At 34.2% G+C, this 23,189-nt stretch overlaps 1 protein-coding gene across 2 annotated transcripts in view; it reads right to left on the reverse strand.

The window, feature by feature from the left end:
* Window positions 1–1,398: 1,398 nt before the first annotated feature.
* The window catches only part of AIMP1 (aminoacyl tRNA synthetase complex interacting multifunctional protein 1), a 28,075-nt gene continuing 6,284 nt past the window's right edge, over window positions 1,399–23,189 (reverse strand). For both annotated transcript variants that reach the window (XM_061164260.1, XM_061164261.1), the window contains 6 exons: window positions 21,341–21,474; window positions 19,057–19,170; window positions 16,628–16,795; window positions 9,984–10,195; window positions 6,762–6,930; window positions 1,399–3,970 (listed from right to left, as the gene is read on the reverse strand). In XM_061164260.1, the coding sequence (XP_061020243.1) occupies window positions 3,804–3,970; window positions 6,762–6,930; window positions 9,984–10,195; window positions 16,628–16,795; window positions 19,057–19,170; window positions 21,341–21,474 (964 nt within the window). In that variant the 3' untranslated portion in view covers window positions 1,399–3,803. The remainder of the gene's footprint in view (window positions 3,971–6,761; window positions 6,931–9,983; window positions 10,196–16,627; window positions 16,796–19,056; window positions 19,171–21,340; window positions 21,475–23,189) is intronic.

The following is a 23,189-nucleotide window of genomic DNA, read 5'->3' on the forward strand; positions in this document are numbered from 1 at the left end:
TTTTCCATTCCAAAGAGTTGCTATCTGAAGAAGATCCAGTTTTGCATAGAGGCATATTAGCCATCAGCAATTACCTTTCACTGTTATCATAAAACTTTGGGTTATCACGCAAAAAGTACTGCAAGTGTGTACCGTTGTAGAAGTGCTCCTGGTTTAAACACTTACTTTATCTAACCTACCTATTGCTCTAACCTGAGTGATGTCTTCACAGGCAGGCTTCTGGGACAGACGTCATCACAGGACCACGCCCTTGGTAGCAGCACGTTCACAGAATCAAGGCACAAAATGGTTCTTTAGAAAGGCAACAGCCGCCAACAGCAGCAGCCTAGTTTTGCCAAGTGATTCTTCCTAATCGCTTCCTCAGCAAAAAGAAAAAAAACAAATATATATATATATATATATATATATAAATTCTTTGTAACCATTCCAAGGGAGTGCTTAATGATCTCCTCTCCTTTTAAAATCTCTTAAATACTCCACTAAAGGAGCTGCCCTAACCCCTTTACATGAACTACTGAAGTTTAGGGTTTTTTTAAAATTTATTATCCTCTTTCCTACAGTTTAAAAGAAACAGAAGTTAAACCTCTCATTCAAATGAGAGAAATCACATTACTATTTCACTGAGAAAGAGAAAAGCAGACTATTACTAAAATCTGTTTTATATCTTAGCATTTATGTAAATTATTGTTCCCTTGGGGCAAATGGCTGGCTTACCTTTAGGGAATAAAACTGACCAGACGTGTTGAAAGTACTTAGCTAGCTATGAAGGATTAAGTTTTTTTACATATAATTCTCTAATAAAACCCATGACAGTAGACAGATATGGGCTTCCCCCGGGGGCTCAGTGAGAAAAAAATCTGCCTGCAATGCAGAAGATCCAGGTTAGATCCTTGGGTTGGGATGATCATCTGGAGAAGGAAATGACAACCAATTCCAGTACTCCTGCCTGGGAAATCCCAGAGGAGCCTGGTAGGCTACAGTCCACAGGGTCACAAGAGTCGGACATGACTTAGCAACTAAACCACCACCACAACCCCTCTCACTTTCGTTAGAAAAGGAAATAGGTCTTCCTTAACTGAAATTTTGGAAGGCAAAGCTTTCTCCACAAAACAGCAATTAGCAATGTTACTGTTAGATAAGTTAACATTAATTTGCTTCACCAGTTTATGTTTTATATCTTGGCGATAGTTTATATACCACTGCACAGCATTTAGAACCAGGACTTGTGTCATAATTTAAGTAGCCAAAGTATACAGCTAACATGGTGCACTTTGATATTCTTATATTTTTACAGGTACAACATATAACTTCCCTAGAAAATTCAGTGAGTATACTCATGCCCGTTTTAACACCCCTGTCATAAGCAATAGTGAGTTGCTCCTCCACCCAACAAGAACCTGAAAGGACAAGTGCTTTTATTTATGTTACACTAACACACAGTAGTTATTAACAGATGTACTGATTTCCAGTTTAAGAAAATTGCAAAACAATTTGAAACTTTATCAGTTACATTAAACCAGTGAAAGGGCATCAATGAACAGGGCTGACCAGCATCGAAACACCTAAAACAGGGATTTCAGTGGAAATGTAGGGAGAGACGAGAAAGTTTCCATAAAGAATATCTCTAGTAAGGGGAGAGATACTACATCTGGTACAGAGGTACAATCAGCTTTGTTGAAAGACAAGGTCTGTTCATTTCATACATACCAAGGTCTGTTCATTTCATATATACCAAGTAATCTTCTGAACAAGAATTCAGCCTCTCAGGACCTCTGATACCATGAAACGGGATAGAAGAGAACACTAGTTTCTGTGTAACATAATATACATCCTCACAATTCAATGAGGTAAGTACTATTATTACACCCATTTTACAGATGAGGAAAGTAAGGTATACAGAGGCTAAACAGTTGTTCAAGATCACACAGGCATTTAAGTTGTATAGTTGGAATCAAAACCAGGTAATCTGGTTTCAAAACCAATATTACTAAGATCTACAGAACTGTCAGCATCTCTAAGAGTCATAAATACAAGTCCAACTTGCTAATGTGCTTATTAAACTTCAGTGAGTTACTCTGAATATTTGTAAATAGTATAAATGATCATTTACATGTTTTTTTAGAAAACAACAACAAATTATCTACTTGGTGGACACAGCGCTCTTGTATTCACAGAGCACTTAAAGCTCTTCATAGAAGCAAGGTAGAAAAAATTTCCAATTTTATATTAACATGTCCTGAAAATGACTTATAAGAATAATACACACGGAATTTCTACATATACAAAAAGTTAGTACTGTCAATATTCACTATAAGATATACTGGGTCAACACTGCATGAGAAATTATCTTGCGGGAAGGTCAGCTTTTGTTTTTCCTGATTTAGTTTGCAATATATAAATAGATGCCAAGAGGCACTAGCTGTTTAGTCTGTGACCTAATACCATTTCCTACTGTTGAAATTCTTAAAGGACTGAATATCAGTCAGAGACCACAAGAGTTATTTTTTATTGATTCTCTAAGAGGTCTCATTCCAGCAACATAAGTAAAACAGAATTAACTTTTCTGTAAAAATAACAACTAAATGGGGTTAAGTGGATAACTTGATTGAATAATGCTTTCATGTAACTTGAAAAATTGAGAATAAATATTTCAACTATCTAAATAGTTGAAGGGCATGGAAGTAACCTAGATGTCCATCAGCAAATGAATGGATAAGAAAGCTGTGGTATATATACACAATGGAATATTACTCAGCCATTAAAAAGAATACATTTGAATCAGTTCTAATGAGGTGGATGAAACTGGAGCCCATTACTTCATTACAGAGTGAAGTAAGCCAAAAAGAAAAATACCAATACAATATACTAACACATATATATGGAATTTAGAAAGATGGTACCGATAACCCTGTATGTGAGACAGCAAGAGAGACACAGATGTATTGAACAGTCTTTTGGACTCTGTGGGAGAGGGCGAGGGTGGGATGATATGGGAGAATGGCATTGAAACATGTAAATTATCATATGTGAAACAAATCGCCAGTCCAGGTTCGATACATGATACAGGGTGCTCAGGGCTGGTGCACTAGGATGACCCAAAGGGATGGGATGGGGAGGGAGGTGGGAGGGGGGTTCAGGATGGGGAATACATGTACACCCGTGGCGGAGTCAAGTCAATGTATGGCAAAACCAATACAATGTTGTAAAGTAAAATAAATAAATAAATTTAAAAAATAAAATTTTTAAAAATCAATGTAAGTATACAAATCTGGGTTACTCTAGCAAGCAATAACAATAATGTTCAAATGCCATGTCTCCTAGTTTTTATGCTGTTTGGCTCTTTAGAATCAACAGATGGTCATTTTCAATACCATTACAATATGACTAGTTAATGAGCCTGACAGAAATTTTAACTTGTCTTTTGAAAGAGAAGACATTTATAATAAAGATATTAAAAAGCCAAGGGCTTCAAATTGCATGCAACATGTGCCTACAAATGAGAAACTAAATGTTAATCTGAAGTTTTCTAAATGTATAAAAAAAAAAGCAATGTGCTAGCTAACACAATCACTGAACAATAAATCATCATGAAACACAGGCAAATTGCTCCTTGTAGGCTCAAAAACTACAGGTAAAAATGTAGTGTTTCTCTAACCAATGGAAAACAATACATACCAGGTAAAAGACTACTCAAATCTAGAAGAGAAATAACCACAAAAATGAGCCAGTTATATTTTAGGTATGAGTGACAAATGTATTTCTTTTTATTGCTTTCTCTAAAGTATTTCAGAAACTGAAGTGTTTTATTTTATTCCACTGTTGGCCATAGTTTGAGCCCTACACACTCCCTTCCCTTTCACCTCAAAGGGAGCGCCTTTGTATGTAGCCACGCATACATCATTAGTGTAAAGATCAGGCTGGATCTGCTCCCAAATCTTCTTCTTAGGATTCAGCTCCTTGTCAGGCTCTCCTGTTGGGAGAGGGAAAATAATACATAGCTAACATATTAACAAACTGTCGTCAGAGATTTCTAGAGAATTGTCCTAGATACAATCTCTGATCTTTAGGTATGATAAGAATCTCAATATTTACTTTTAACACTTACCTTATTTTTATGACATCAGCATTTTTATATTCTTGATTGGTAAAACATCTTGTCATTTCCTTACAAATGTTAAAGGTATTATTTTTTACTCTTTTAAGAAACAGCTGTACAGCTAATTTATTCCCCAAATGATCAGAATGAAAATACAAGTTACTCATTTTATCACTACATATAAAAAAAGAAAGATTTTGAACAGATGAGAGCATAATTTGATGTGTTGCATTTTTATACATGGCAGAAGCAGCTTATGCTGTACTATATGTTTCTACAAAAGAAATGACTAAATTGCTGCTACAGTACTTAAAGATTTCCTACAGTACTGGAAATAACTTAAGTGTTAGGGTTATCTAGCTAAATATGATAACTACTCTGAATTTCATCTGCTGCCCATTCTACTTGGTGAGATAGAAAGAGAACCAGCTGAAAGAGAAAAGACGCTTGCAAACAATTTGGCTGATAAGGTGCCAATATCTAAAATAGATAAAAAACTCATACCACTCAATACCAAAAAAACACCCCATTTTTAAAGAGTAATTGGGTCCAAAAGCTAGAGTCTTGCACTTATACATGCTTTGAGATTAACCATCAACTCAGATTTATTAAAAAGACTCAAAACTAACCGGAATAATGATCTCAGAAAAGTCTGAATGTAAATTTCCATTTATTATGAGACTAAAACCAGTGCATTCTCAAAAAAAAAAAAAGGAAAAGAAAGAGGAGGGAGTGTCAATGTCTTTGTCTTCTTGCTGTAATATTGTGTTCAAGTTATTTTTGGTTGATACTTTAGGGACTAGATATTGAAATAATTGATTTAAGACTAAAAAAGGAGTGGGGAGGGGTTTTAGCCATTATTCTAAATATATTACGTGGCATCTTCTAAACTTTATGGAAGCAATGGTTTTGTAGTTGGAAAATCGTTATTCAAAGCCAATTAACAATTCAAAGGTTTGAGCCCTAAATGCAATTTCTATACCACACTTACTATAACATGAAATGTAAATCTCTAGACACTGAGCACATCAAATGAACAACGAAATGTACCAGCAGACACCTTAAGCTTTAAAATGTAAAACATATGCTGAAAAATAAAGTACGGATAAACCATGGCTCTCTCTAGGAAAAGAAAAAAAATACAGTAAGACTAATGATCTGTTGCACACACAGTATTAACTGTTATTTCCTTTCAGATTTACTGCTACAGAAGCAGTAACTGATGTGCATAAGCAGGATGAGAATTAACAGACCTCAAGTCCCCAAGTTTATCAATTATTTGATGCTGTTCAGCTTGGTCAAGCATTTTATAAGTTATAAGAGTATAATTCAAACAACTGCATGGGCCACTTAAATGTTAGGTTTTTCCCTTTCACTTTAGAAAATTTTTTATATGTTATCTACATATTCATTTACTAAAGCACAAGGAGAAACTATGAATATGAAAGGAATTTTAGACTGCAATGATGTAGATATAAACACACACCAACAGCCAAACAGATTGAAAGATTAAAAAATATGGTAAAGGCGACAGCCCACTCTGGGCTGTTAGCATCTCTAAGCTAAGTCACTGAGTATCTTAAAAAAACTCCACATGACTTAACAGTAATGTCCAGATAATAACAACTGATTCAAGTGCTGAAATATTTACCTGACTTAACAATTTACATAGAAAAATAAAACTTAAAATGCACTCATCTTAAATATTTAAGTAAAAAGCAGGCAAATAACCTGAAAAGACAAACCGAGATTTTTTCTTTTTCCTCAGCGTATGCTGAATCTTAAAAGAAAAAGTTCACTTCTATTTTCATTCCATTCCAATTTAGGAAAATAAAATTTCAGATGCATCAGGTATAAACATGACATCCTAACCAAAAGCACAAGGTTTGGGGAAGTGTTTCGATTTCCCGGTAAGCAGTGGTGATTGCGTCCTCTTAGAACCAAAAGGCAATACAGTCTTTTAATTTCTGTTTTTCCTCTTAAGAGGTCTTCCACTTCTATGAAAGAAATGTTTATTCTACATCTGCCAAGCATCCTTTCTTTACTGCTTCAAAAGACCTATTTGGAGAAACTTTCTCACATATTAGGAAGCTTCATCTGTCTCAGGAGCACTTTACTAGAGAGAAGAAACAATATGAAATGAACCTTCCTTTTAGATTATTAAAAAAAAAAAATGAATTTCAACTTAGAGATTTCCTCTAAATCCTAAAGGCTAGTAAAAGCATATGCAAGTATATTACTAGGTTGACTTTGAGAATTATACATTTTTGGCTCCCTGTCTGAACTTTTCATCTCTTCATTTTTCTGTTGCATTCTGAGATAATCTACACTTAAATGATTTTGTAGCACATTAACTGGTTCTCTATTCATATCACTCTTATGTAGGTATCAAAATTAGTATTTCACTTAGGGTACAATCTCTGGTGCTTTATGCAATTTGAGTGTTTTATTCAATTTGTTTTACGCAAATTGAGGAATAATTAGACAGTTGTGCTTAATGTACCATCTTATGTCAATCTCAATAAACAAAAATATCACTAACAATGCTCATTTAGTGTAAAGTCTTACAAGTCATATATAGGAGTGATTTTAAATTTAAACATTCCAAACATAGCTTTCAGAACCATGATTCCCAAACTACAAACAGTAACTAATAAATCCTTACCAGGGAAAGCATCAAAAGTAATTCTGTCCCCAGGAACAGATCCATTAGGAGGTGCCAAGATTTCTACTTTCTCCGGTGAGCTTGCACACATCACCATTGCCTGAGATACTACTCCCCTCATCTTCGCAGGTTTCAGGTTACAAAGTAAAACCACCATCCGATTTTGCATCTGTGTGAAATATACACTGATGATTAAAGATGTACAAAGACTTAGAATAATCTTATCTAGAATACACTAAGGTACATCTAATATGCTAAATATGAAATGTTCTATTTTTGTGGCTGTTTTATCCTTATCTGTGTCCAAAATCTTTTATGTTGTTAAAGAAGCCTTATATCAACATGAAAAAAAAAATTCTACAAACTGACAATGCATTATAGATCAAACAGCAGAGGCAATCATATTTCACTTAAAAATAAAGAAATGACTGAGTGAAACAGATTTGGTTTTAAATTTCATTGCTAGTTCTCATGTACTAGCAATGAGACTCATAAAGTTAATCTCCCTGTTTCCTCACAAAATGAGGGAAATGATATAAAGACGCCACAAGGATTAAATCACAACATATATATAAAACATTTAGCTTAGCAATAGCACTAAAATAAATGCATGCTTTTTTTCTCCTATATGCTTGATCACTTTCAATACTATGTAAGATTCATTTCCTAAATTAAAAAACACTGATCACTTAACAATTTAAGCTTTATGCACAGCATAACAAACAGCAACAGCTATTTCTTTAATTTGTTACAGAAGTAAATAGAAATTTCTTTAAACTTCAAGAGTTGAAGTCTCAACTTTTTCCTCAATGAGCAAAAATAAGGGACACAGTTGTTTAAATTCTTTCAGTAGGTTTAAAACAAAATAACATACAAGAAGGGTCACTGCATGTGGGGAACAAGACACATTCTAGATGAAACATGGTTTTATAAATAAATGTTATGTACAAATTTATCCCCCACATTCTAAGATTTAAAAAAATGAACCTAAGGTTCAAATGGAAAAGGCCCCCTTTTTGGTGATCTTCATGAATTCTTATTCTCTTCAGACATTAAATGACGTTAAGACGCCACATATACGGGAACGTAATAAAAAAAGTTACATCAAATATGTACAAGAAAAACAACAGGGTTAGCCAGATGCAATCTGTTAAGAATCAGATGACAGCTGTAGACTTTTACCTTAGAAAAATAAACAAATGTACAAAATTTGGTATACAGTTTTAGGGAGCTAAGTGCAGTTACATTATAGACTGCTGACTAGTACTGACTTGATGGTTAGATACAGATATGTATATAAATCACTTTGCATATGGCTGTGAATGACAGCTTTTGGAAGAGAAGAACTAGTCTGTAACTTAGGAGAACAAAAAAGTTGAAGCCCCAATGAGGAGGAGTTTTTTGAATTTAAGCTGGCTCAAGATCAATTGGTTCTTTCTCCAGGGCTCCGCATGAACCTAACTTCATAAGTTGTTATGAGAGGGTCCTGGTCCTATACAAAATGAATGTTCAAAAGAAAAGGCACACACCAGTGTCGTCTATCTTTTTTCATAGATAAGAGAAATTTCTTCACTGATCTCCTTAATTCCATCTTTCTTCCCTCAACAAAGCAACCAGATGATAATATTAATATGTGAGACAGACCATATTACCCCTTAGCTCAAAAATCCTCCAGTGGCTTTCATCTCATTCAGAAAAAAAGCCAAGGTCTTTACAACGATCTGTAGGACCCTACAGCATTTGGCATCCTTATCTCTGACTTCATCTCCCATGACATTTCCCGTTATTTAGTCTGCTACAATGACACTGGCTTCCTGCTGTTCTTTGAACATCCTAGAATAACATCTGATTCAGGGCTGCCTGAAAATGCTATTCCATAAGACAGAACAATTTGTTTTCTTCATTTTCTTAGACCTTTACTTAAATACCACTTTGCTCTTCCCTGGCCACTTTTTTTCCCTAGCTTCAGTATTTTCTAGATTCTTTCCTTACTTTATTTTTTTCCGGATATCAACACACTACATATCATGGAGTTCTCATTCTCCCATAGGGATATGAGCTTCACAAGGGATATGAGCTTCCCATAGGGATATGAGCCTTTTGTTTATTTTATTATTATTATTGGCAGTGGTGGGCCTTTGTTGTGGCACACAGGCTCTGAGCTGCGGCGTGCTACCTTTAGAGCACACAGGTTTAGTAGCTGCTACACACAGAGTTCTTTCTAGTTGCCCCACGGATGTGGGATCTTAGATCCTCAACCAGGGATCAAACCTACATCCCCTGAATTGGAAGGCAGATTCTTAACTACTGGACCACCAGGGAAGTCCCAGGGTTTTCCTTTTTTTTTTTTTAAACAAATCTATCATTCATCTATCTACCTATCTTGCTTTCTTTCTTTCCATTCATTTGCCTACAACAGTTGCTGGCACTGTGCAGATTCGCAGTAACTATCAGCATCTAGAAATAAGAATGAATTAACGTAGGGACTCGTGCAAGTTCACAAAGTCAATCAGCAACAGAGTTGGCAAAGAACCGAGAGGCAGAACTATTTTAATGTTGGAGACTATGGTCTTTGCAGTATCTCTGAAGTACCATGGAGCAGAGGAAATAGGTAGATGATGCAAATTACCATAGAAGATGTCTAGCGAGAGCAAGTTAAAAATTATTAATGTCTTTGACATTGGAAATATAGATATATTTAAATATCTAAATAATAAAATTTCAAAACATGCCATTTTTAATGAATAAAGAAATACCATTAAAAAGTTCAAATTCAATCTTCACAATCCCCTCTCCTCTTTCTTCTTCCAGTATGAAAATACTTGAGTTATAAAGATAAAAAGCTTGTTTTCTTAATTTTAGATTAGTGCTTTCTGAGCTTATATAATGGTGATTTTAAAATTAAAATCAGGGAATAAAATCCTATGATGGAACAGTGATGATAAAATAACAAACTAAAAATACTTTTAAAAATTGAGAAAAAATAATACATCATTTCTTCTTTCTATGGTCATGACTTTGATCTTAATTTACAGATCTTTTGCAAGTTTCTGGTAGTTCTGTGCATTTTTTGGTGGATTTATCATATTCAAATAATCCACTGAATTAATCAATATTGACTCATGTTGTGTGGTCTGATACAAAATTACAGGAAAAAACATTAAGAAAGAGGGACTGACACCAAAATACATATGTAGAAATAATTTTAGTTATATAGATTACCTGTTCAAGAGGAACATGATTCACCAGGCCACTGACCACTGTTCTTGGGGCTGTTTCTCCAACATCTACTTCTTCTACATACAAAGAATCTGCATCAGGGTGTTTTCTGGCAGTGATGATACAACCAATTCGAAGATCCAGACGGGAAACATCAACAGGCTTAGAGTCAGCACTTCCTGCTACTGGTTGCTGTTTTTTCTCCTTTTTCTCTCCTAAAAAATAGTTACAAAGGGTAAATTTCAGAAGTAAAACAAAAATACAGTATGAAAATCTCCACAGTATTGATTCTGATGAGTTTAAAAGAAAAAAAAAAGGGGGGGGGGGTTTATTTTCTATCTTCATTTAAGTAACAAAGGAAAAGAATTATCCATGTCACAACATCTTGAATCCCCTCTAAGCTATTTCTCTGTTGAACTATCTATATCTCTAGTTAAAGACACAGAGTTGGTAATCTATGGCTCAAGGTCAAATCCAGCCTGCTGCCTGTGAAATAGTTTTACTAAAACAAAATCATGTTCATTAATTTATATATTGTCTATGCATGCTTTGGTACTCTGGCAAAGTGGAGTAATTTTAACAGAGACTTTATAGCCTATAAATAACCCTCTACAGAAAAAATTTCCCTTTCCCTGAAACAGTGGGAAAAAAATCCTTTAAGATTTACTGTGACTCTATAAGAGTGAAAAATTCTTTAGAAAGAATATCATAAGTAGCCAACTGACAGCATGAACTATGGTCAAATATAATTTCACTGATAAAATGTGTCTCTCACCACTTAAACATACCAGTACGTATACAATGAATTTCTCCATTTCTTATACTCCTCTGAAGACTTATTAGGACTTTAGATTTGTCTACAGAAACTACTTGAGTGGAAGAAAACATTTTATTACAATTATGTTTTCAAAATTCTACTTTTATTTACATGCTGATAATATAACTCTTACAAGCATAAGATCACTTTAGCCATTCAGTCAAAATGCAACCTGAATACAGTTCAAATTCCTAAAGTTTACATTTATCTTCTCTGGCACAAAAAAAAAGTAAGACAAAACATAAACTTATTTACCTCCTAATCTGTAGGATATAAGCTGTTATGACTTGAAAGCATTGTTTCTTAACTACTTCTTTGTTTCATCTTTGGATAAATATTTACTGAGATCTAAAGCACTGAAAAAAGTAAGATGAGTGGCCCACACTAGCCAGGCACCAACAGTCTCTCATCAGACAGACAGATGTGGGCTTCCCTGGTGGCTCAGTGGAAAAGGATCCACCTGCCAATGCAGGAGACGCGGGTTTGACCCCTGCGATCCAGGAAGATTCTACTTGTGGTGACACAGCTAAGCCTGTATGCCACAACTATTGAGCCTGTGCCCTACGAGTGAGCCTGCGCCCTGGAGCCACAACTACTGAACCCACAAGCTGCAACTGCTACAGTCCTGAGTGTTCCAGGGCCCGTGCTCTGCAAGAGACAAACTGCTTCAGTGAGAAGCCAGTGCACCAGAACTGGACAGCAGTGCCCACTTGCCACAACTAGAGAAAAGTCTGCACTGAAGACCCAGCACGGCCATAAATAAAATAGTGTTAAAGGAAAAAAAGATATACATAATGAACACGTGATAAACATTACAAATAAAAAGAAATACAGAAGCACAGGGAAGAGTAATTCTGTCTGGAGTGGAAATAGATGATTTTGCATAAAAGACATTCACAATTTTCACAAAGATTGCTTATAAAAGAGGAGGTAGAGCTAGTTCAAAATAAATGACAAAATTTTTAGTCTCATTAGCAAATATTTAAAAAAATACCACTTTCTATGTAACATATCAGCAAAGATTTTTTAAAATAGTTAGAGATCTAATGATAAAGAAATATATATATATATAATTACTACAAAAATCTTAATAGTTATCTTTGGGTAATAAACTATGTATTTATTTTAAAATACTACATATGGCAACCCACTCCAGTATTCTTTACTGAAGAACCCCACAGACAAGAGAAGCCTGCCGAGCTACAGTCCATGGGGTCACAGACAGTTGGACACATGTAAGTGACTAAACAACAATAACATACATACTACTGTAACAATATGATATAGCTATATTCATGAATTTTAAAACTTTAGTCTCTAGGCATTTGAAATACTTTTTCCAAGAATCCACATTACACAGGTGATTGTAAATATGAAATTCCATACCAAGAACTTTGTTAGTCATCATAAAGAGACTTTAGAAATGCTTCATTAACAAATGAGTGATGCTCCTAAGTGTAGTCCAGAAAGACTGTATGGGTGCCAGAGCCCTTGCGAAAGCAGAATTCTGGAATCTGGTGATCCTGGCAGCCAACACTGATGAAACAGCCCTCTATCCCAGCACTGTCCCATACAGTAGTTGCGGACTCCATACAGTTTTTAACATTTAAATTTAAAATAATTTAAAATTCAGTTCTTTAGTCATACTAGACATGTTTTTAAACATTCAGCAGCCACACATGGCTATGTCTACTGTGTCGGATAACCCAGCTATACAGAAGAGAAAGTTCTACTGAACACAGGTATTCAAGACCTAGATCTCCATTTGGTCTTGGATGCTCCCTCCTCGAAAGGAGGACTTTGTTGTCTCATTTAACCACGAGGTTGACTGATCTTGCGGCCACAATACTGCATCCTCTTTGAGGCTGGACTTTTTACCAAACTTATAAAAGCAGTTGCATGAATGTTTTGTGCCTACTTAATAAAACTCATGAAAAGAAAGAATCAGTCTGACCTGCTTTCACTGTAACCACACCACCTAGTGGTGAGGTGATGTAGGAGAGGATGCACAGCACCAAGAAGCTATTCATGCTTATCAAAAGGAACTGACAAGAGTTAGGCGCTAAAATGGCTTAGATCAGTTCACCAATCCCTCAGCCCTTTCATATTTTCCAAAAAAATTTTAAAGAGTTTAAGTACCATGAGAGGCATGTGTAATGAATTATAAAAATATATTTTTTGACATTTGGGAACATGAAGTCCAGAAAGGAATAAAGGAAAGTTAATAAATAAGGAGTCAGATTTATGATTAGAAAAATAGCTTTAGCAGCCAGGTAAGGACAAATTAGAAAACATGAGGCTCTAACATTAATTCAGATGAGATCACGAGAACCTGTACTACCTGGTGTCACAACGTGCTAAGTTGCTCCAGTTGCGTCGGACTCTTAGTGACCCCATGGACTGTAACCCACCAGGCTCCTCTGTCCACGGGATTTGGAATACCAGAGTAGGCTGCCATCTCCTCCTCCAAGGGAATCTTCCTAACCCAGGGATCAAACCTGCATCTCCTCTGTCTCCTACACTGGCAGGTGAATTCTTTACCACTGAGCTACCTGGGAAGCCTGAATTACCTGGTAGCACCTAACAAAAGGCAGGCACAGAACTGGGCTCCAGATGGGTTCTGGTGGCAGGAATCACAGCCAAAGCTGATTTTCCTGTGCTTCCCTTTCCTGTGCTCTGCAGATAACCGCATTATTCACAGACTGAAGGCTTGTGGCGACTCTGCATCAGGCAACTTTCCTGACACCTTTCTTTCAACAGCACTTGTCACTCTGTGTCTTAGTGTCACATTTTGGTAATCCCCAAAATATTTCAAATTTTTTCATTATTATTTTATTTGTTGTGGTGATCTATGGTCTTGAGATCTTTGATGTCACTATTGTAAATACTTTGGGGTACCACAAACCATGCCCATATAAAATGCTGAACTTAAAAATTGTGTGTACTGTTCGACCATGAGCCAACCCATCTGTCTCTTTCCCTTTCCTCGGGCCTAAATTAAGCCAATTAAGAACCCTACAATGAAGAAAGAGAATGCAAATATCTCATTTATAATTTCTATTTTGGTTATATGTTCAAATAATATTTTGAATGTATTAGATTACAATGTATTATTAAAATTAATTTCACTTTTTTTATATTAATGAGATTGCTCAAAAATGTTAAACTATATATATACTTCATGTTATATTTCTATTGGATAGAACTCTTAGAACATTATGGTCCAATAATACCAAAAATGAGTTTAAATGTATATGTTTTTGTTGCATAAAGGTATGACTAGGACATCAATACAAGACTCTGAAGTGTAAAAGCAACAACAAAACTTTAAAAATCTTTGTCACTAAAAAAAAAGAACCCTACAATGGCCTTTAATAAGTGATCAAGTGAAAGGAAGAGTCACATATTCTTCACATTTAAAAGCTAGGAATGATTAAGCTTAGTGAGGCAGGCATGTTGAAACCCAACGCAGGCCAAAAGCTGGATCGCTTGTGCCAAACAGCCAAGTTGTGAATGCAAAGAAAAAAGTTGTTGAAGAAAACTAAAAGTGCTACTCCAGAGAAGACATGAATGATAAGAAAGCAAAACAGTCATGTTGATAATATTTAGAAAGATTTAATGGCCTGAAGAGGAAACCAGACATAATATTCCTTTAAGCCAAAGCCTAACCCAGAGCCAAGCCTTAACTCTCTTCAATTGTGTGAAGGCTGAGAGAGATGAGAAATTTGCAAAAACAAAAGGTTAAAGCTAGCAGCGCTTGGTTCAGGAGATTGAAGGGGAGAAGTTGTCTTCATAACATAAAAATTCAAGGTGAAGCAGCAAGTGCTGTAAAAGCTGCAATTCAGAAGGTCCAGTTAAGATAATTAATGAAGTGGTTACATTGAACAACAGATTTTCAAGCAGATAAAAATGGTAAGCCTTCTATCATAAGAAGACGCCACCTAGGACTTCCATAGTTAGAGAGAAGTCAATGCCTGGCTTCAAAGGACAGGCTGGCTTTCTTCTTAGGGGCTAATGTAGCTGGTGACCTTAAGCTGAAGCCAAGGTTCAGTTACCATTCTGAAAATCCTCTGGCCCTTACGAATGACACCAAATCTATTCTGCTTGTGCTCTATAAATCGAACAACAAAGCCTGGATAACAGTACATCTGTTTACAACATTGTTTACAAAATATTTTAAGCCCAATTTTGAGAGACTTTCACCTCACAAGAATGATTTATTTCAAAATGTTACTGCTCACTGGCAATCCACCTGGTCACCTAACAACAGCTCTAATAAAGATGTGTAGTGAGATTAAGCTTGTTTTCATGTCTGTTAATACAACATCTATTCTACAGCCCATGGATCAAGAAATAAATTTGACTTTCAAGTCTTATTCTTAAGAAATACACTTTTTAAAGCTATAGCTGCCACATATAGTAATTCCTCTGACAGAATGATGCAAAGTAAACTGAAAACCTTCTGGAGATTATTCACCATTAGAGTTGCCATTAAGAATTCATGGAAAGAGGCCAAATATCAACATTAACAGGAGTTGGGAAGAAGTTGATTCCCACTCTCATGTATAACTTTGAGGAGTTCTAGACTTCAGTGGAGGAAGAAACTGCAGATTGAGCAAGAGATCCAGAATTACAAGTGGAGCCTAAAGATGTGACTAAGTTGCTGCAATCTCATGATAAAATATTAGTGAATAAGGAATTGCTTCTAATGAATGAGCAAAGGAAGTCGTTTCTTGACATGGAATCAACTCCTAGTGAAGAGGCTGTGAAGATCATTGAAATGTAATAAAGGATTTAGGACATTACATAAATTTGGCTGATAAAGCAGTTGGCAGGGTTTGAGAAGACTGACTCCAATTTGGGAAGAAGTTCTACTGTGGATAAAATGCTATCAAACAGAATTGTGTGCTACAGATAGTTTGTGAGGAAGATTCAACTAATACAGCAAACTTCATTGTTGTCTTATTTTAAAAAACTGCCATAGCCAGTGAACCAATAGCAACCATAAGCTTAATCAGTCAGCAGCCATCAACACTGAAAAAAGACTCTCCCCCATCAAAAAGATTATGACTTGCTAAAGGTTCAGGTGATGGTCACCATGTTTTAGCAATAAAGTATTTTTAATTAAGGTATGTATAGTTTTTTTTTAAGGTATACTGCTATTGACCACTTAATAGACCACATTATAGTGTAAGCATAAATTTCATATGGAAACCAAAAAATTCTTGTAACTTGCTTTCTTGTACTATCTCCTTTATTTTGATGGTCTGGAAATGAACCTGCAATATCCCTGAGATATGACTATACAGGTTTTGGTAGTCAATTACATATGAAAATTGAGGAACAGTGTTAAGGGTGACTGCAAGATTTCTACTCTAGTTGTCTAAGTGGACAGTGATATACTTTCTACTTCAGTTCTTACAGATTCCTAAAACGTTAACACCCCAATGCTAGTTCAGACACTCCACTTTGACTGGAATATTGTTTTCCTATCTTCATGACTACTTCAAAGCCAACTTTCTACCTGTGATTTCTCTGACACTGTTCTCTACAAATACATTCAAATTCAGTCATACCAAACTACATATGGTTCTCTACTTTCTGGCTTTAGTTACGCTAGTCCCTCTCCTCAAGGCATGCTCTTACCCTGCCAACCTGGTCAACCTTTACACACCCCTGAGGGCCCACCTTTAATGTTCCATTATCCTACTGTTCTTAAACTTTATTCTAATTCATAAAAGTTTGAACTCTCTTCCTGACACCATTATAAACAATGCTGACATTTGGTAAACTTATCAAGTGCCAAATAAATTTAACTATTAAAAAATACCTTTCTTTTCAGTTTTCTCTTTCATCTTCTTTTCTTCTCCTCCTCCTCCTCCTTTTACTTGCTCTTTAGCACCAGAAGATACGGTTATTGGTATAGACTGTATCTCATTTTCAGAAACTGTGGAATCAGTTTTTAGTGGAGTACCAGATGGAAATGGTATTTGTTTTACTGACAAAGAAAATGAAATAATGTCATTTATGTTAAACAAACAGAAAACTATGAAACTGTGAATCATAAACTATTTTGAAACAAATACAGTTGATATACAATATTATATGTTACAGGTGTTCAATATAGTGATTAACAATTTTAAATGTTATACTGTATTTATAGTTATTATAAAATATTGCCTATATTCCCCATGATGTATAATATATCCTTGTAGCTTATCTGATACACAATTATTTGTACCTCTTAATCCCCAACTCCAATACTGCCCCCCCCTTCCCTCTCTCCAGTGGTAACCACTCTTTTAATCCCCAATGGGAAATTGTATTCACTAGTTTGTTGTAATTTTTAGATTCCATCTATAAGTATTTGACTTTTTCTGTCTGACTTATCTCACTTGGCATAATACCCTGAGTCCACCCTTGTTGCTGCAAATGGCAAAATTTCATGCTTTTTTATGGCCGAATAGTACTCCATCGTGCGTGCGTGTGTGTGTGTGTGTGTGCGCGCACACGTGCGCATGCATGCATATGCCACATCTCCTTTATCCACTTATCTACTGATGGACATTGAGGTTGCTTCCACATCTTGGCAATTGCAAACAACACTGCTGGAAAATTGGGGTGGATGTAATCCTTTCTAATTAGAGTTTGGTTTTTTGGATATATATAACTGGGAGTGAACTGCTGGGTCATATGGTAGAATATGAACTCTTCTTAAAAAAGAAAATTCAGCATATATGATTATCAAATCTCATATCTAAGACTGTTAAAAGGCTGCCAGGAAATTAAGTATATTTTAACCATAAAAGAATAAATGCATTATTCTCCTTCATTCACTAACGACTAAACTGAGAAAATTACAGATAACAAACATATAAACTAATATTTATTATGAACTTACTGTGTCCCAAACACTTTTCAAAATGCTTTATCTGAATTAACTCTTACAATTCTTATAAATACCCTAAGCAGTATCCACATTTATAGATGACCAACCTGAGCCAGAAGGTTGACCAGAGAGATTAGAAGTGCAGCTTTTAATTAAATCACAGAGATTAAAAGTGCATCTTTCTAAACTCCAATTTTGACACTTTTTGCATGATCTTAGGCAAGATCACTTATTTGCCTTTTCTAAGTTGCTATTTTCTCTTCAGTATAAGATGATAAATGCATGCCGCCTTTCTCATGAGTAACCAAGCATAAAATCTAACTTAATAAACAATACATGAAGTTAAGAAGCTGGTTCATCACATACATAGTGAATTAGGGATATAAGATTTTATACCCAGGCTGCCTGTTTCCAGAGACTACACCTCTCACGGTTTGGCAAGATGGCATGTTTTTCACTCAGGTTTTCTCTTGACCTGAGAACAATCAGCTGGAAAGATGTTTTAGTAATAGTCATTTTTATATCAGAATTAATAGACAGCAGCATTACTTGTTCATAATTTTATTTCAAAAAATGTTTTAAAGAACACTGCTCCAGCAATGTGAAAAACATATTCACTGCCTAGTAAACATGGGAGAATATAATCTTGTGAGGGATTATGACGTGGCTTATTTTCCAGCCAATATTCAAACCACTTTTCTGAGGTATTTGTAAAGTTCCTTGGAAGTTACTGCTTCGTTTACTAATGAGAAGCTCCATCTATTCCTTTTTTATTAATGTCATTTTATAATAATATGACTTTATCTAGACACTTTTAAAATAATTCAATAAAAACTTTCATTTCATTTACAACATATCAGGTGAAATAATAAGTATCTGCTGATTTGGATAACTTAAAAAGCAGTATTTGATTTCAGGCAAATTACATCCCTAAGCTTCAATGTATAAAACAAGAATATCTGTGTACATAAGATTTTAAGGATAAAATACATAACGTATATGAACCACTTGGTAGTGCCTGGCATACAGCAAAATTTAATAAATGTTAACTAAATACTATCATGGCTTATTTTCAACAACTATTCAATAGGGAACAGTGACGATTGAGTTTAACAGGGAATCAGTGATGATCACAGTAGAGATTAAAAGTGCAGCTCTCTAAACTCCAATTTTGGCACTTCTTGCATTACCATAGGCAAGATCATACATCTGCCTTTTCTAAGTCTGTATTTTCTCTTCAATGAAAGAGGATAAATGCATGAGAAGGGCAGCTGTGAGGATGAGATGAGTAATCAAACATAAATCTCAACTTAATAAAGAATGTAATAATTATTGTTATGAATCAACCTATCATTTCTATAATTAATCACCTCCATTTTGAATTTCTGCCTTAATTAGCTCTTGTTTCAATCCTTCAATTTCCTTCTTCAATTTAGCATTTTCAACTCGAAGTTTCTTCTCTTCTCTCAAAGTTGCCTGCAAAACTGGGATCAAAAACCACCAGTTAAGATATAGCTGTGTTTTTTAAAAGGTTTCTTATGAATACTACTTGATAAAAGCATAGCCAGTATAAACAAAGCTAGAACCATGTTTCACCAGTTCCTTTGTATCAGTTTAATATTTATTAAAACAACATGATATTTAAAAGAGAAAGGGAGAAAATCTGTGAAGTAAAAACAACAGAAGAGGTTTTATCAATCATTTTCCTAGCTTTTATAAAAATGCTATGACAATGGACAAGTGCTCTGGCCTGGTGCACTGGGAAGACCCAGAGGAATCGGGTGGAGAGGGAGGTGGGAGCGGGGATCGGGATGGGGAATACGTGTAAATCCATGGCTGATTCATATCAATGTATGACAAAACCCACTGAAATGTTGTGAAGTAATTAGCCTCCAACTAAAAAAAAAAAAAAAAAAAATGCTATGACAATGTAAGAACCTCATTCAGCGTTAGTAACAGATTAACTGAATGACAAATATCAGATATATTAAACTTTTTTCAAAAGTCTAAGATCTAATAATGATACCAAACAATAAAAAATTGTTCTCATTTCTTCCTTTTTAATCAGTATCTTGTGAAAGGAAATGAAAACTCTGTAATTCCTAATGTCTCAAAAGTAGAGCTGGTGAAACATTAAATGAAATGATTTGCCCAACATAGTGTGTTAAACGTGAGCAACAGGGTATACAAAATATAAAAGACAAGGATTCTCAGTGGGGTTGGTACCGCTCTCTAGGTGGGACTTTGAAAATCTGTAAGGGAATTTTTGGCTGTCACGAATAATGGGAGCCAGTACTGGCATTTGGAGGGCAGAGGTCAGGAATTTTAGATGTTCTGCAATAGATTAAATACTCCTGTGAAATGAAGAACTGTCTCACATCCTGCAGGATTTTGCAGTGACATTGTACAGATGCACAGGTGAAACCCTGTTTATTATTTGAGCCTAATTTCTAGTTATTTTTTACATTTAAACATTTTTAAACATTTTCATTACACTGTGAGTTTCTAGGAATCAAGAATCATGCAAATCAAGAGTGGACTGTACTTTGTTTTGTTCAAGAATTCTACTAAAGAAACATCACTCATCATTTTGAGTAAGTCAAAAACATGACTCAAAGCTGATTTTGGTATCTGAGCTGCCAACACAAAGGCACACTATTATATCAATCTGTACTACGCCTGCTCCATTTTTCCTGATTCCCTGTATGCGAATCCCATAGCATGTGATTTTCTCATGTCAAGCAGTATAGTCCTGCCCATGTATTTACTTACATATAATATTTATTATGACTACTCTCCATAAATTACTTCCTTTTTAATTCTCTTCTATATTACATACATCTCTATGACCTCTTCATCTTTCTAATGGAAAGAAATATTAAGAATTTTAAAAAATAGTAAGAAAAATCCTTTTTAAATTTTAAGAAAAACGGTAAGAAAAAGTATTTATAAAATATAAAAATAAATAAAACAGTATTTAAAAAGAATAAAAATTTGATAAAGGGAAAATTTTTTAGATAGTAAATGTAGGATTCTGTAAGTCATTCAGTTTTATGTAGCAGAGAAAAGCATTTATTTAAATAAGTGATGATAAAAGATTTTGGAATTTTCATAGCATTACCACTGGCTATTGAGAAATAAAATATACAAAAAACAACCTAAATTCTGGAAGCAGAAATTTAGATTTGATATTTTTTTGAATACATCATAGCAATTTTGAGGTAAAACGTAAGCACTAGAAAAACTATAAGAATCATTTCAGAAAATACCCAAAAAGAGAACAATGTGAAAGTAAAGATTTTCTTTTATATGAAGTTAAAGGAGATATTTGAGTTTCTATTTGATTTTGCCCAGCTTTCTCCATTTTTAGTGTCTAGCTCTATACCAACTTATTTTAAATATTAATTTTTCTTTATTAGTCTTGAATTAATACCTTGTTTTCTCTAAATATTATGTGTTCACCATACACCAATTCTAACTTACCTTAATCCCAGAATATTTGTTCACTCACAATTGCAATATTAAAAGAATACAGAAGTCATCATCAAGACTGTGAAGTAATATTGTATTTGGTAAACCTATTTTTTTTGCTGTCACTATATGAATTCATTTTAAGTATCTCCCTAGAAAACTTCAATTTTCAAATTTTCTTACTTGCTTTCTCCTTAAGAAGAGCAACTTGTTGCTTAAGATATTCAATAATTTGATCTGCTTCTGCACCCTTCTGCTCCAGTCTCTTCAGAACAGCATCACTGGTTGCCATTTTTGCCAAGAAACGGCAGAAACTCCTAAATGAGAAAATGAAAGTGATACATTATACTGTAGAATGAGTAAGTTTATTGTACAGGACACCATGAACAAGCAGTCCGAAAGGAAAAACATTTTCTACTGCAATAGAACCATATATTAGAAAAACAAATCAATTAAGAGGCAGAAATGTTAACAGATTAATTCCTCACTCTGATTGGAAAAGAAAATCAATTTTTTCCCAAAAGCAGAAAATATGATATTTAATCATATTTCAGGTTGGAAAGTTTTAAAGCTTATGTCACTTTAAGACAGGAACACTAAGAGACAGACTAATAACAACTTTAACTAAGAGATAACTGAATACTATACCTGAGTTCCAAAGTAAAGACAATTACTGAATTTCTTCTTTATATGTTTCTTTTTTATATTTCTTATATTTTTATATTTCTTCTTTATATGTTTCTTTCATATATATATATATCTTTCATTGGAAATTTCTACTGTCTATTCAATTATGTACAAACTTACATGTAAGGAAGAACATGTAAATTAGGAAAGACAATATTAAAGGAAAAAGATCAACAATTAGGAAAATATCAATATTAATCATATACACACTGAGATATAATGTCAGTGTATATATTATATATATATAGAATTCTCTATATATAGACACTGACATTATATATAGCATTCTATATATTATAAAATTCTATATAATAGAATACATTCTAATACAATATCTATTATATACACATACACTGACATGACATATATAGAATTCTGTATATTATATAATTTGATTTTCTTTTGTAGAATATAATTTTAAAATAATTCATAGAAATTAGAAGACATCCTATCAGTATGCAGATAATGCATATATAAGCAAAATTCTGAGATTAATTCATCATGTTCAAAAGTTCAAACCTTTGAAGCCAAATTCACAAAATTTATACTGCCAAATATTAAGACAGTCACGATGACAAAAGGTTAATCATTAACAATATTAAGAATTGCTTTTTACCTAATATAACATCAGTTTACAGTTCAAAGAATGACACAAACATTGTTGAAATAGTTCTAATTTTAAATAAATGTTACACATTCAGTGGTGAAATTTTTTTATTAAAAAACTGTCTAATAAAAAAAAAACTGTCTAATAGTGGACAAATAATATAAGATGGTTTTAAAATTTCAAATTATTAGGCAAAGAATACTGAGATTATTTTTATAAAAAGAAAACCAACCCTCAAAAACCTTTATGCTGACATGGTGCTTTATGCTTATGGTGACAATGTATGATATAGAAGCAGTTTTAAAAACCCTATAAAAATTAAGTTGCCAGTAATAAAATATAAATGGGACAAAGGTGGTTAATCTGGAAAAGCCACAGTAAACTGCTCCATGGGCTATTACTTAATAGCTTAGAAAAATAGAGGGAAAAAAATGTACAAGAGTGAAAATGAAGATATAACTTCTTAAATTCTGCCAATTTTTTTTTTACCAACAGTGAATACACAATAACCCTGTTATTGTTCCTCAAATGTCTGCAAAGCCAGAATTTTAAGAGAAAAATACACGGACACATGATGAAAATTTAAAAAGTTATGTTTTTTTGAACTTTTAGGATCCCAGTTACAGCATTCTTTTAGTTTGACATCTATTTCAGTTTAACATAAGTAATAACCAAATATTACATATTTCAATAGGTGAAAACAGCTATTGCTAACGAAACAATGATTTGATTTGGCAT

The sequence above is a fragment of the Dama dama genome, chromosome 17, assembly GCF_033118175.1.
Source record: "Dama dama isolate Ldn47 chromosome 17, ASM3311817v1, whole genome shotgun sequence".
NCBI lineage: Eukaryota > Metazoa > Chordata > Mammalia > Artiodactyla > Cervidae > Dama > Dama dama.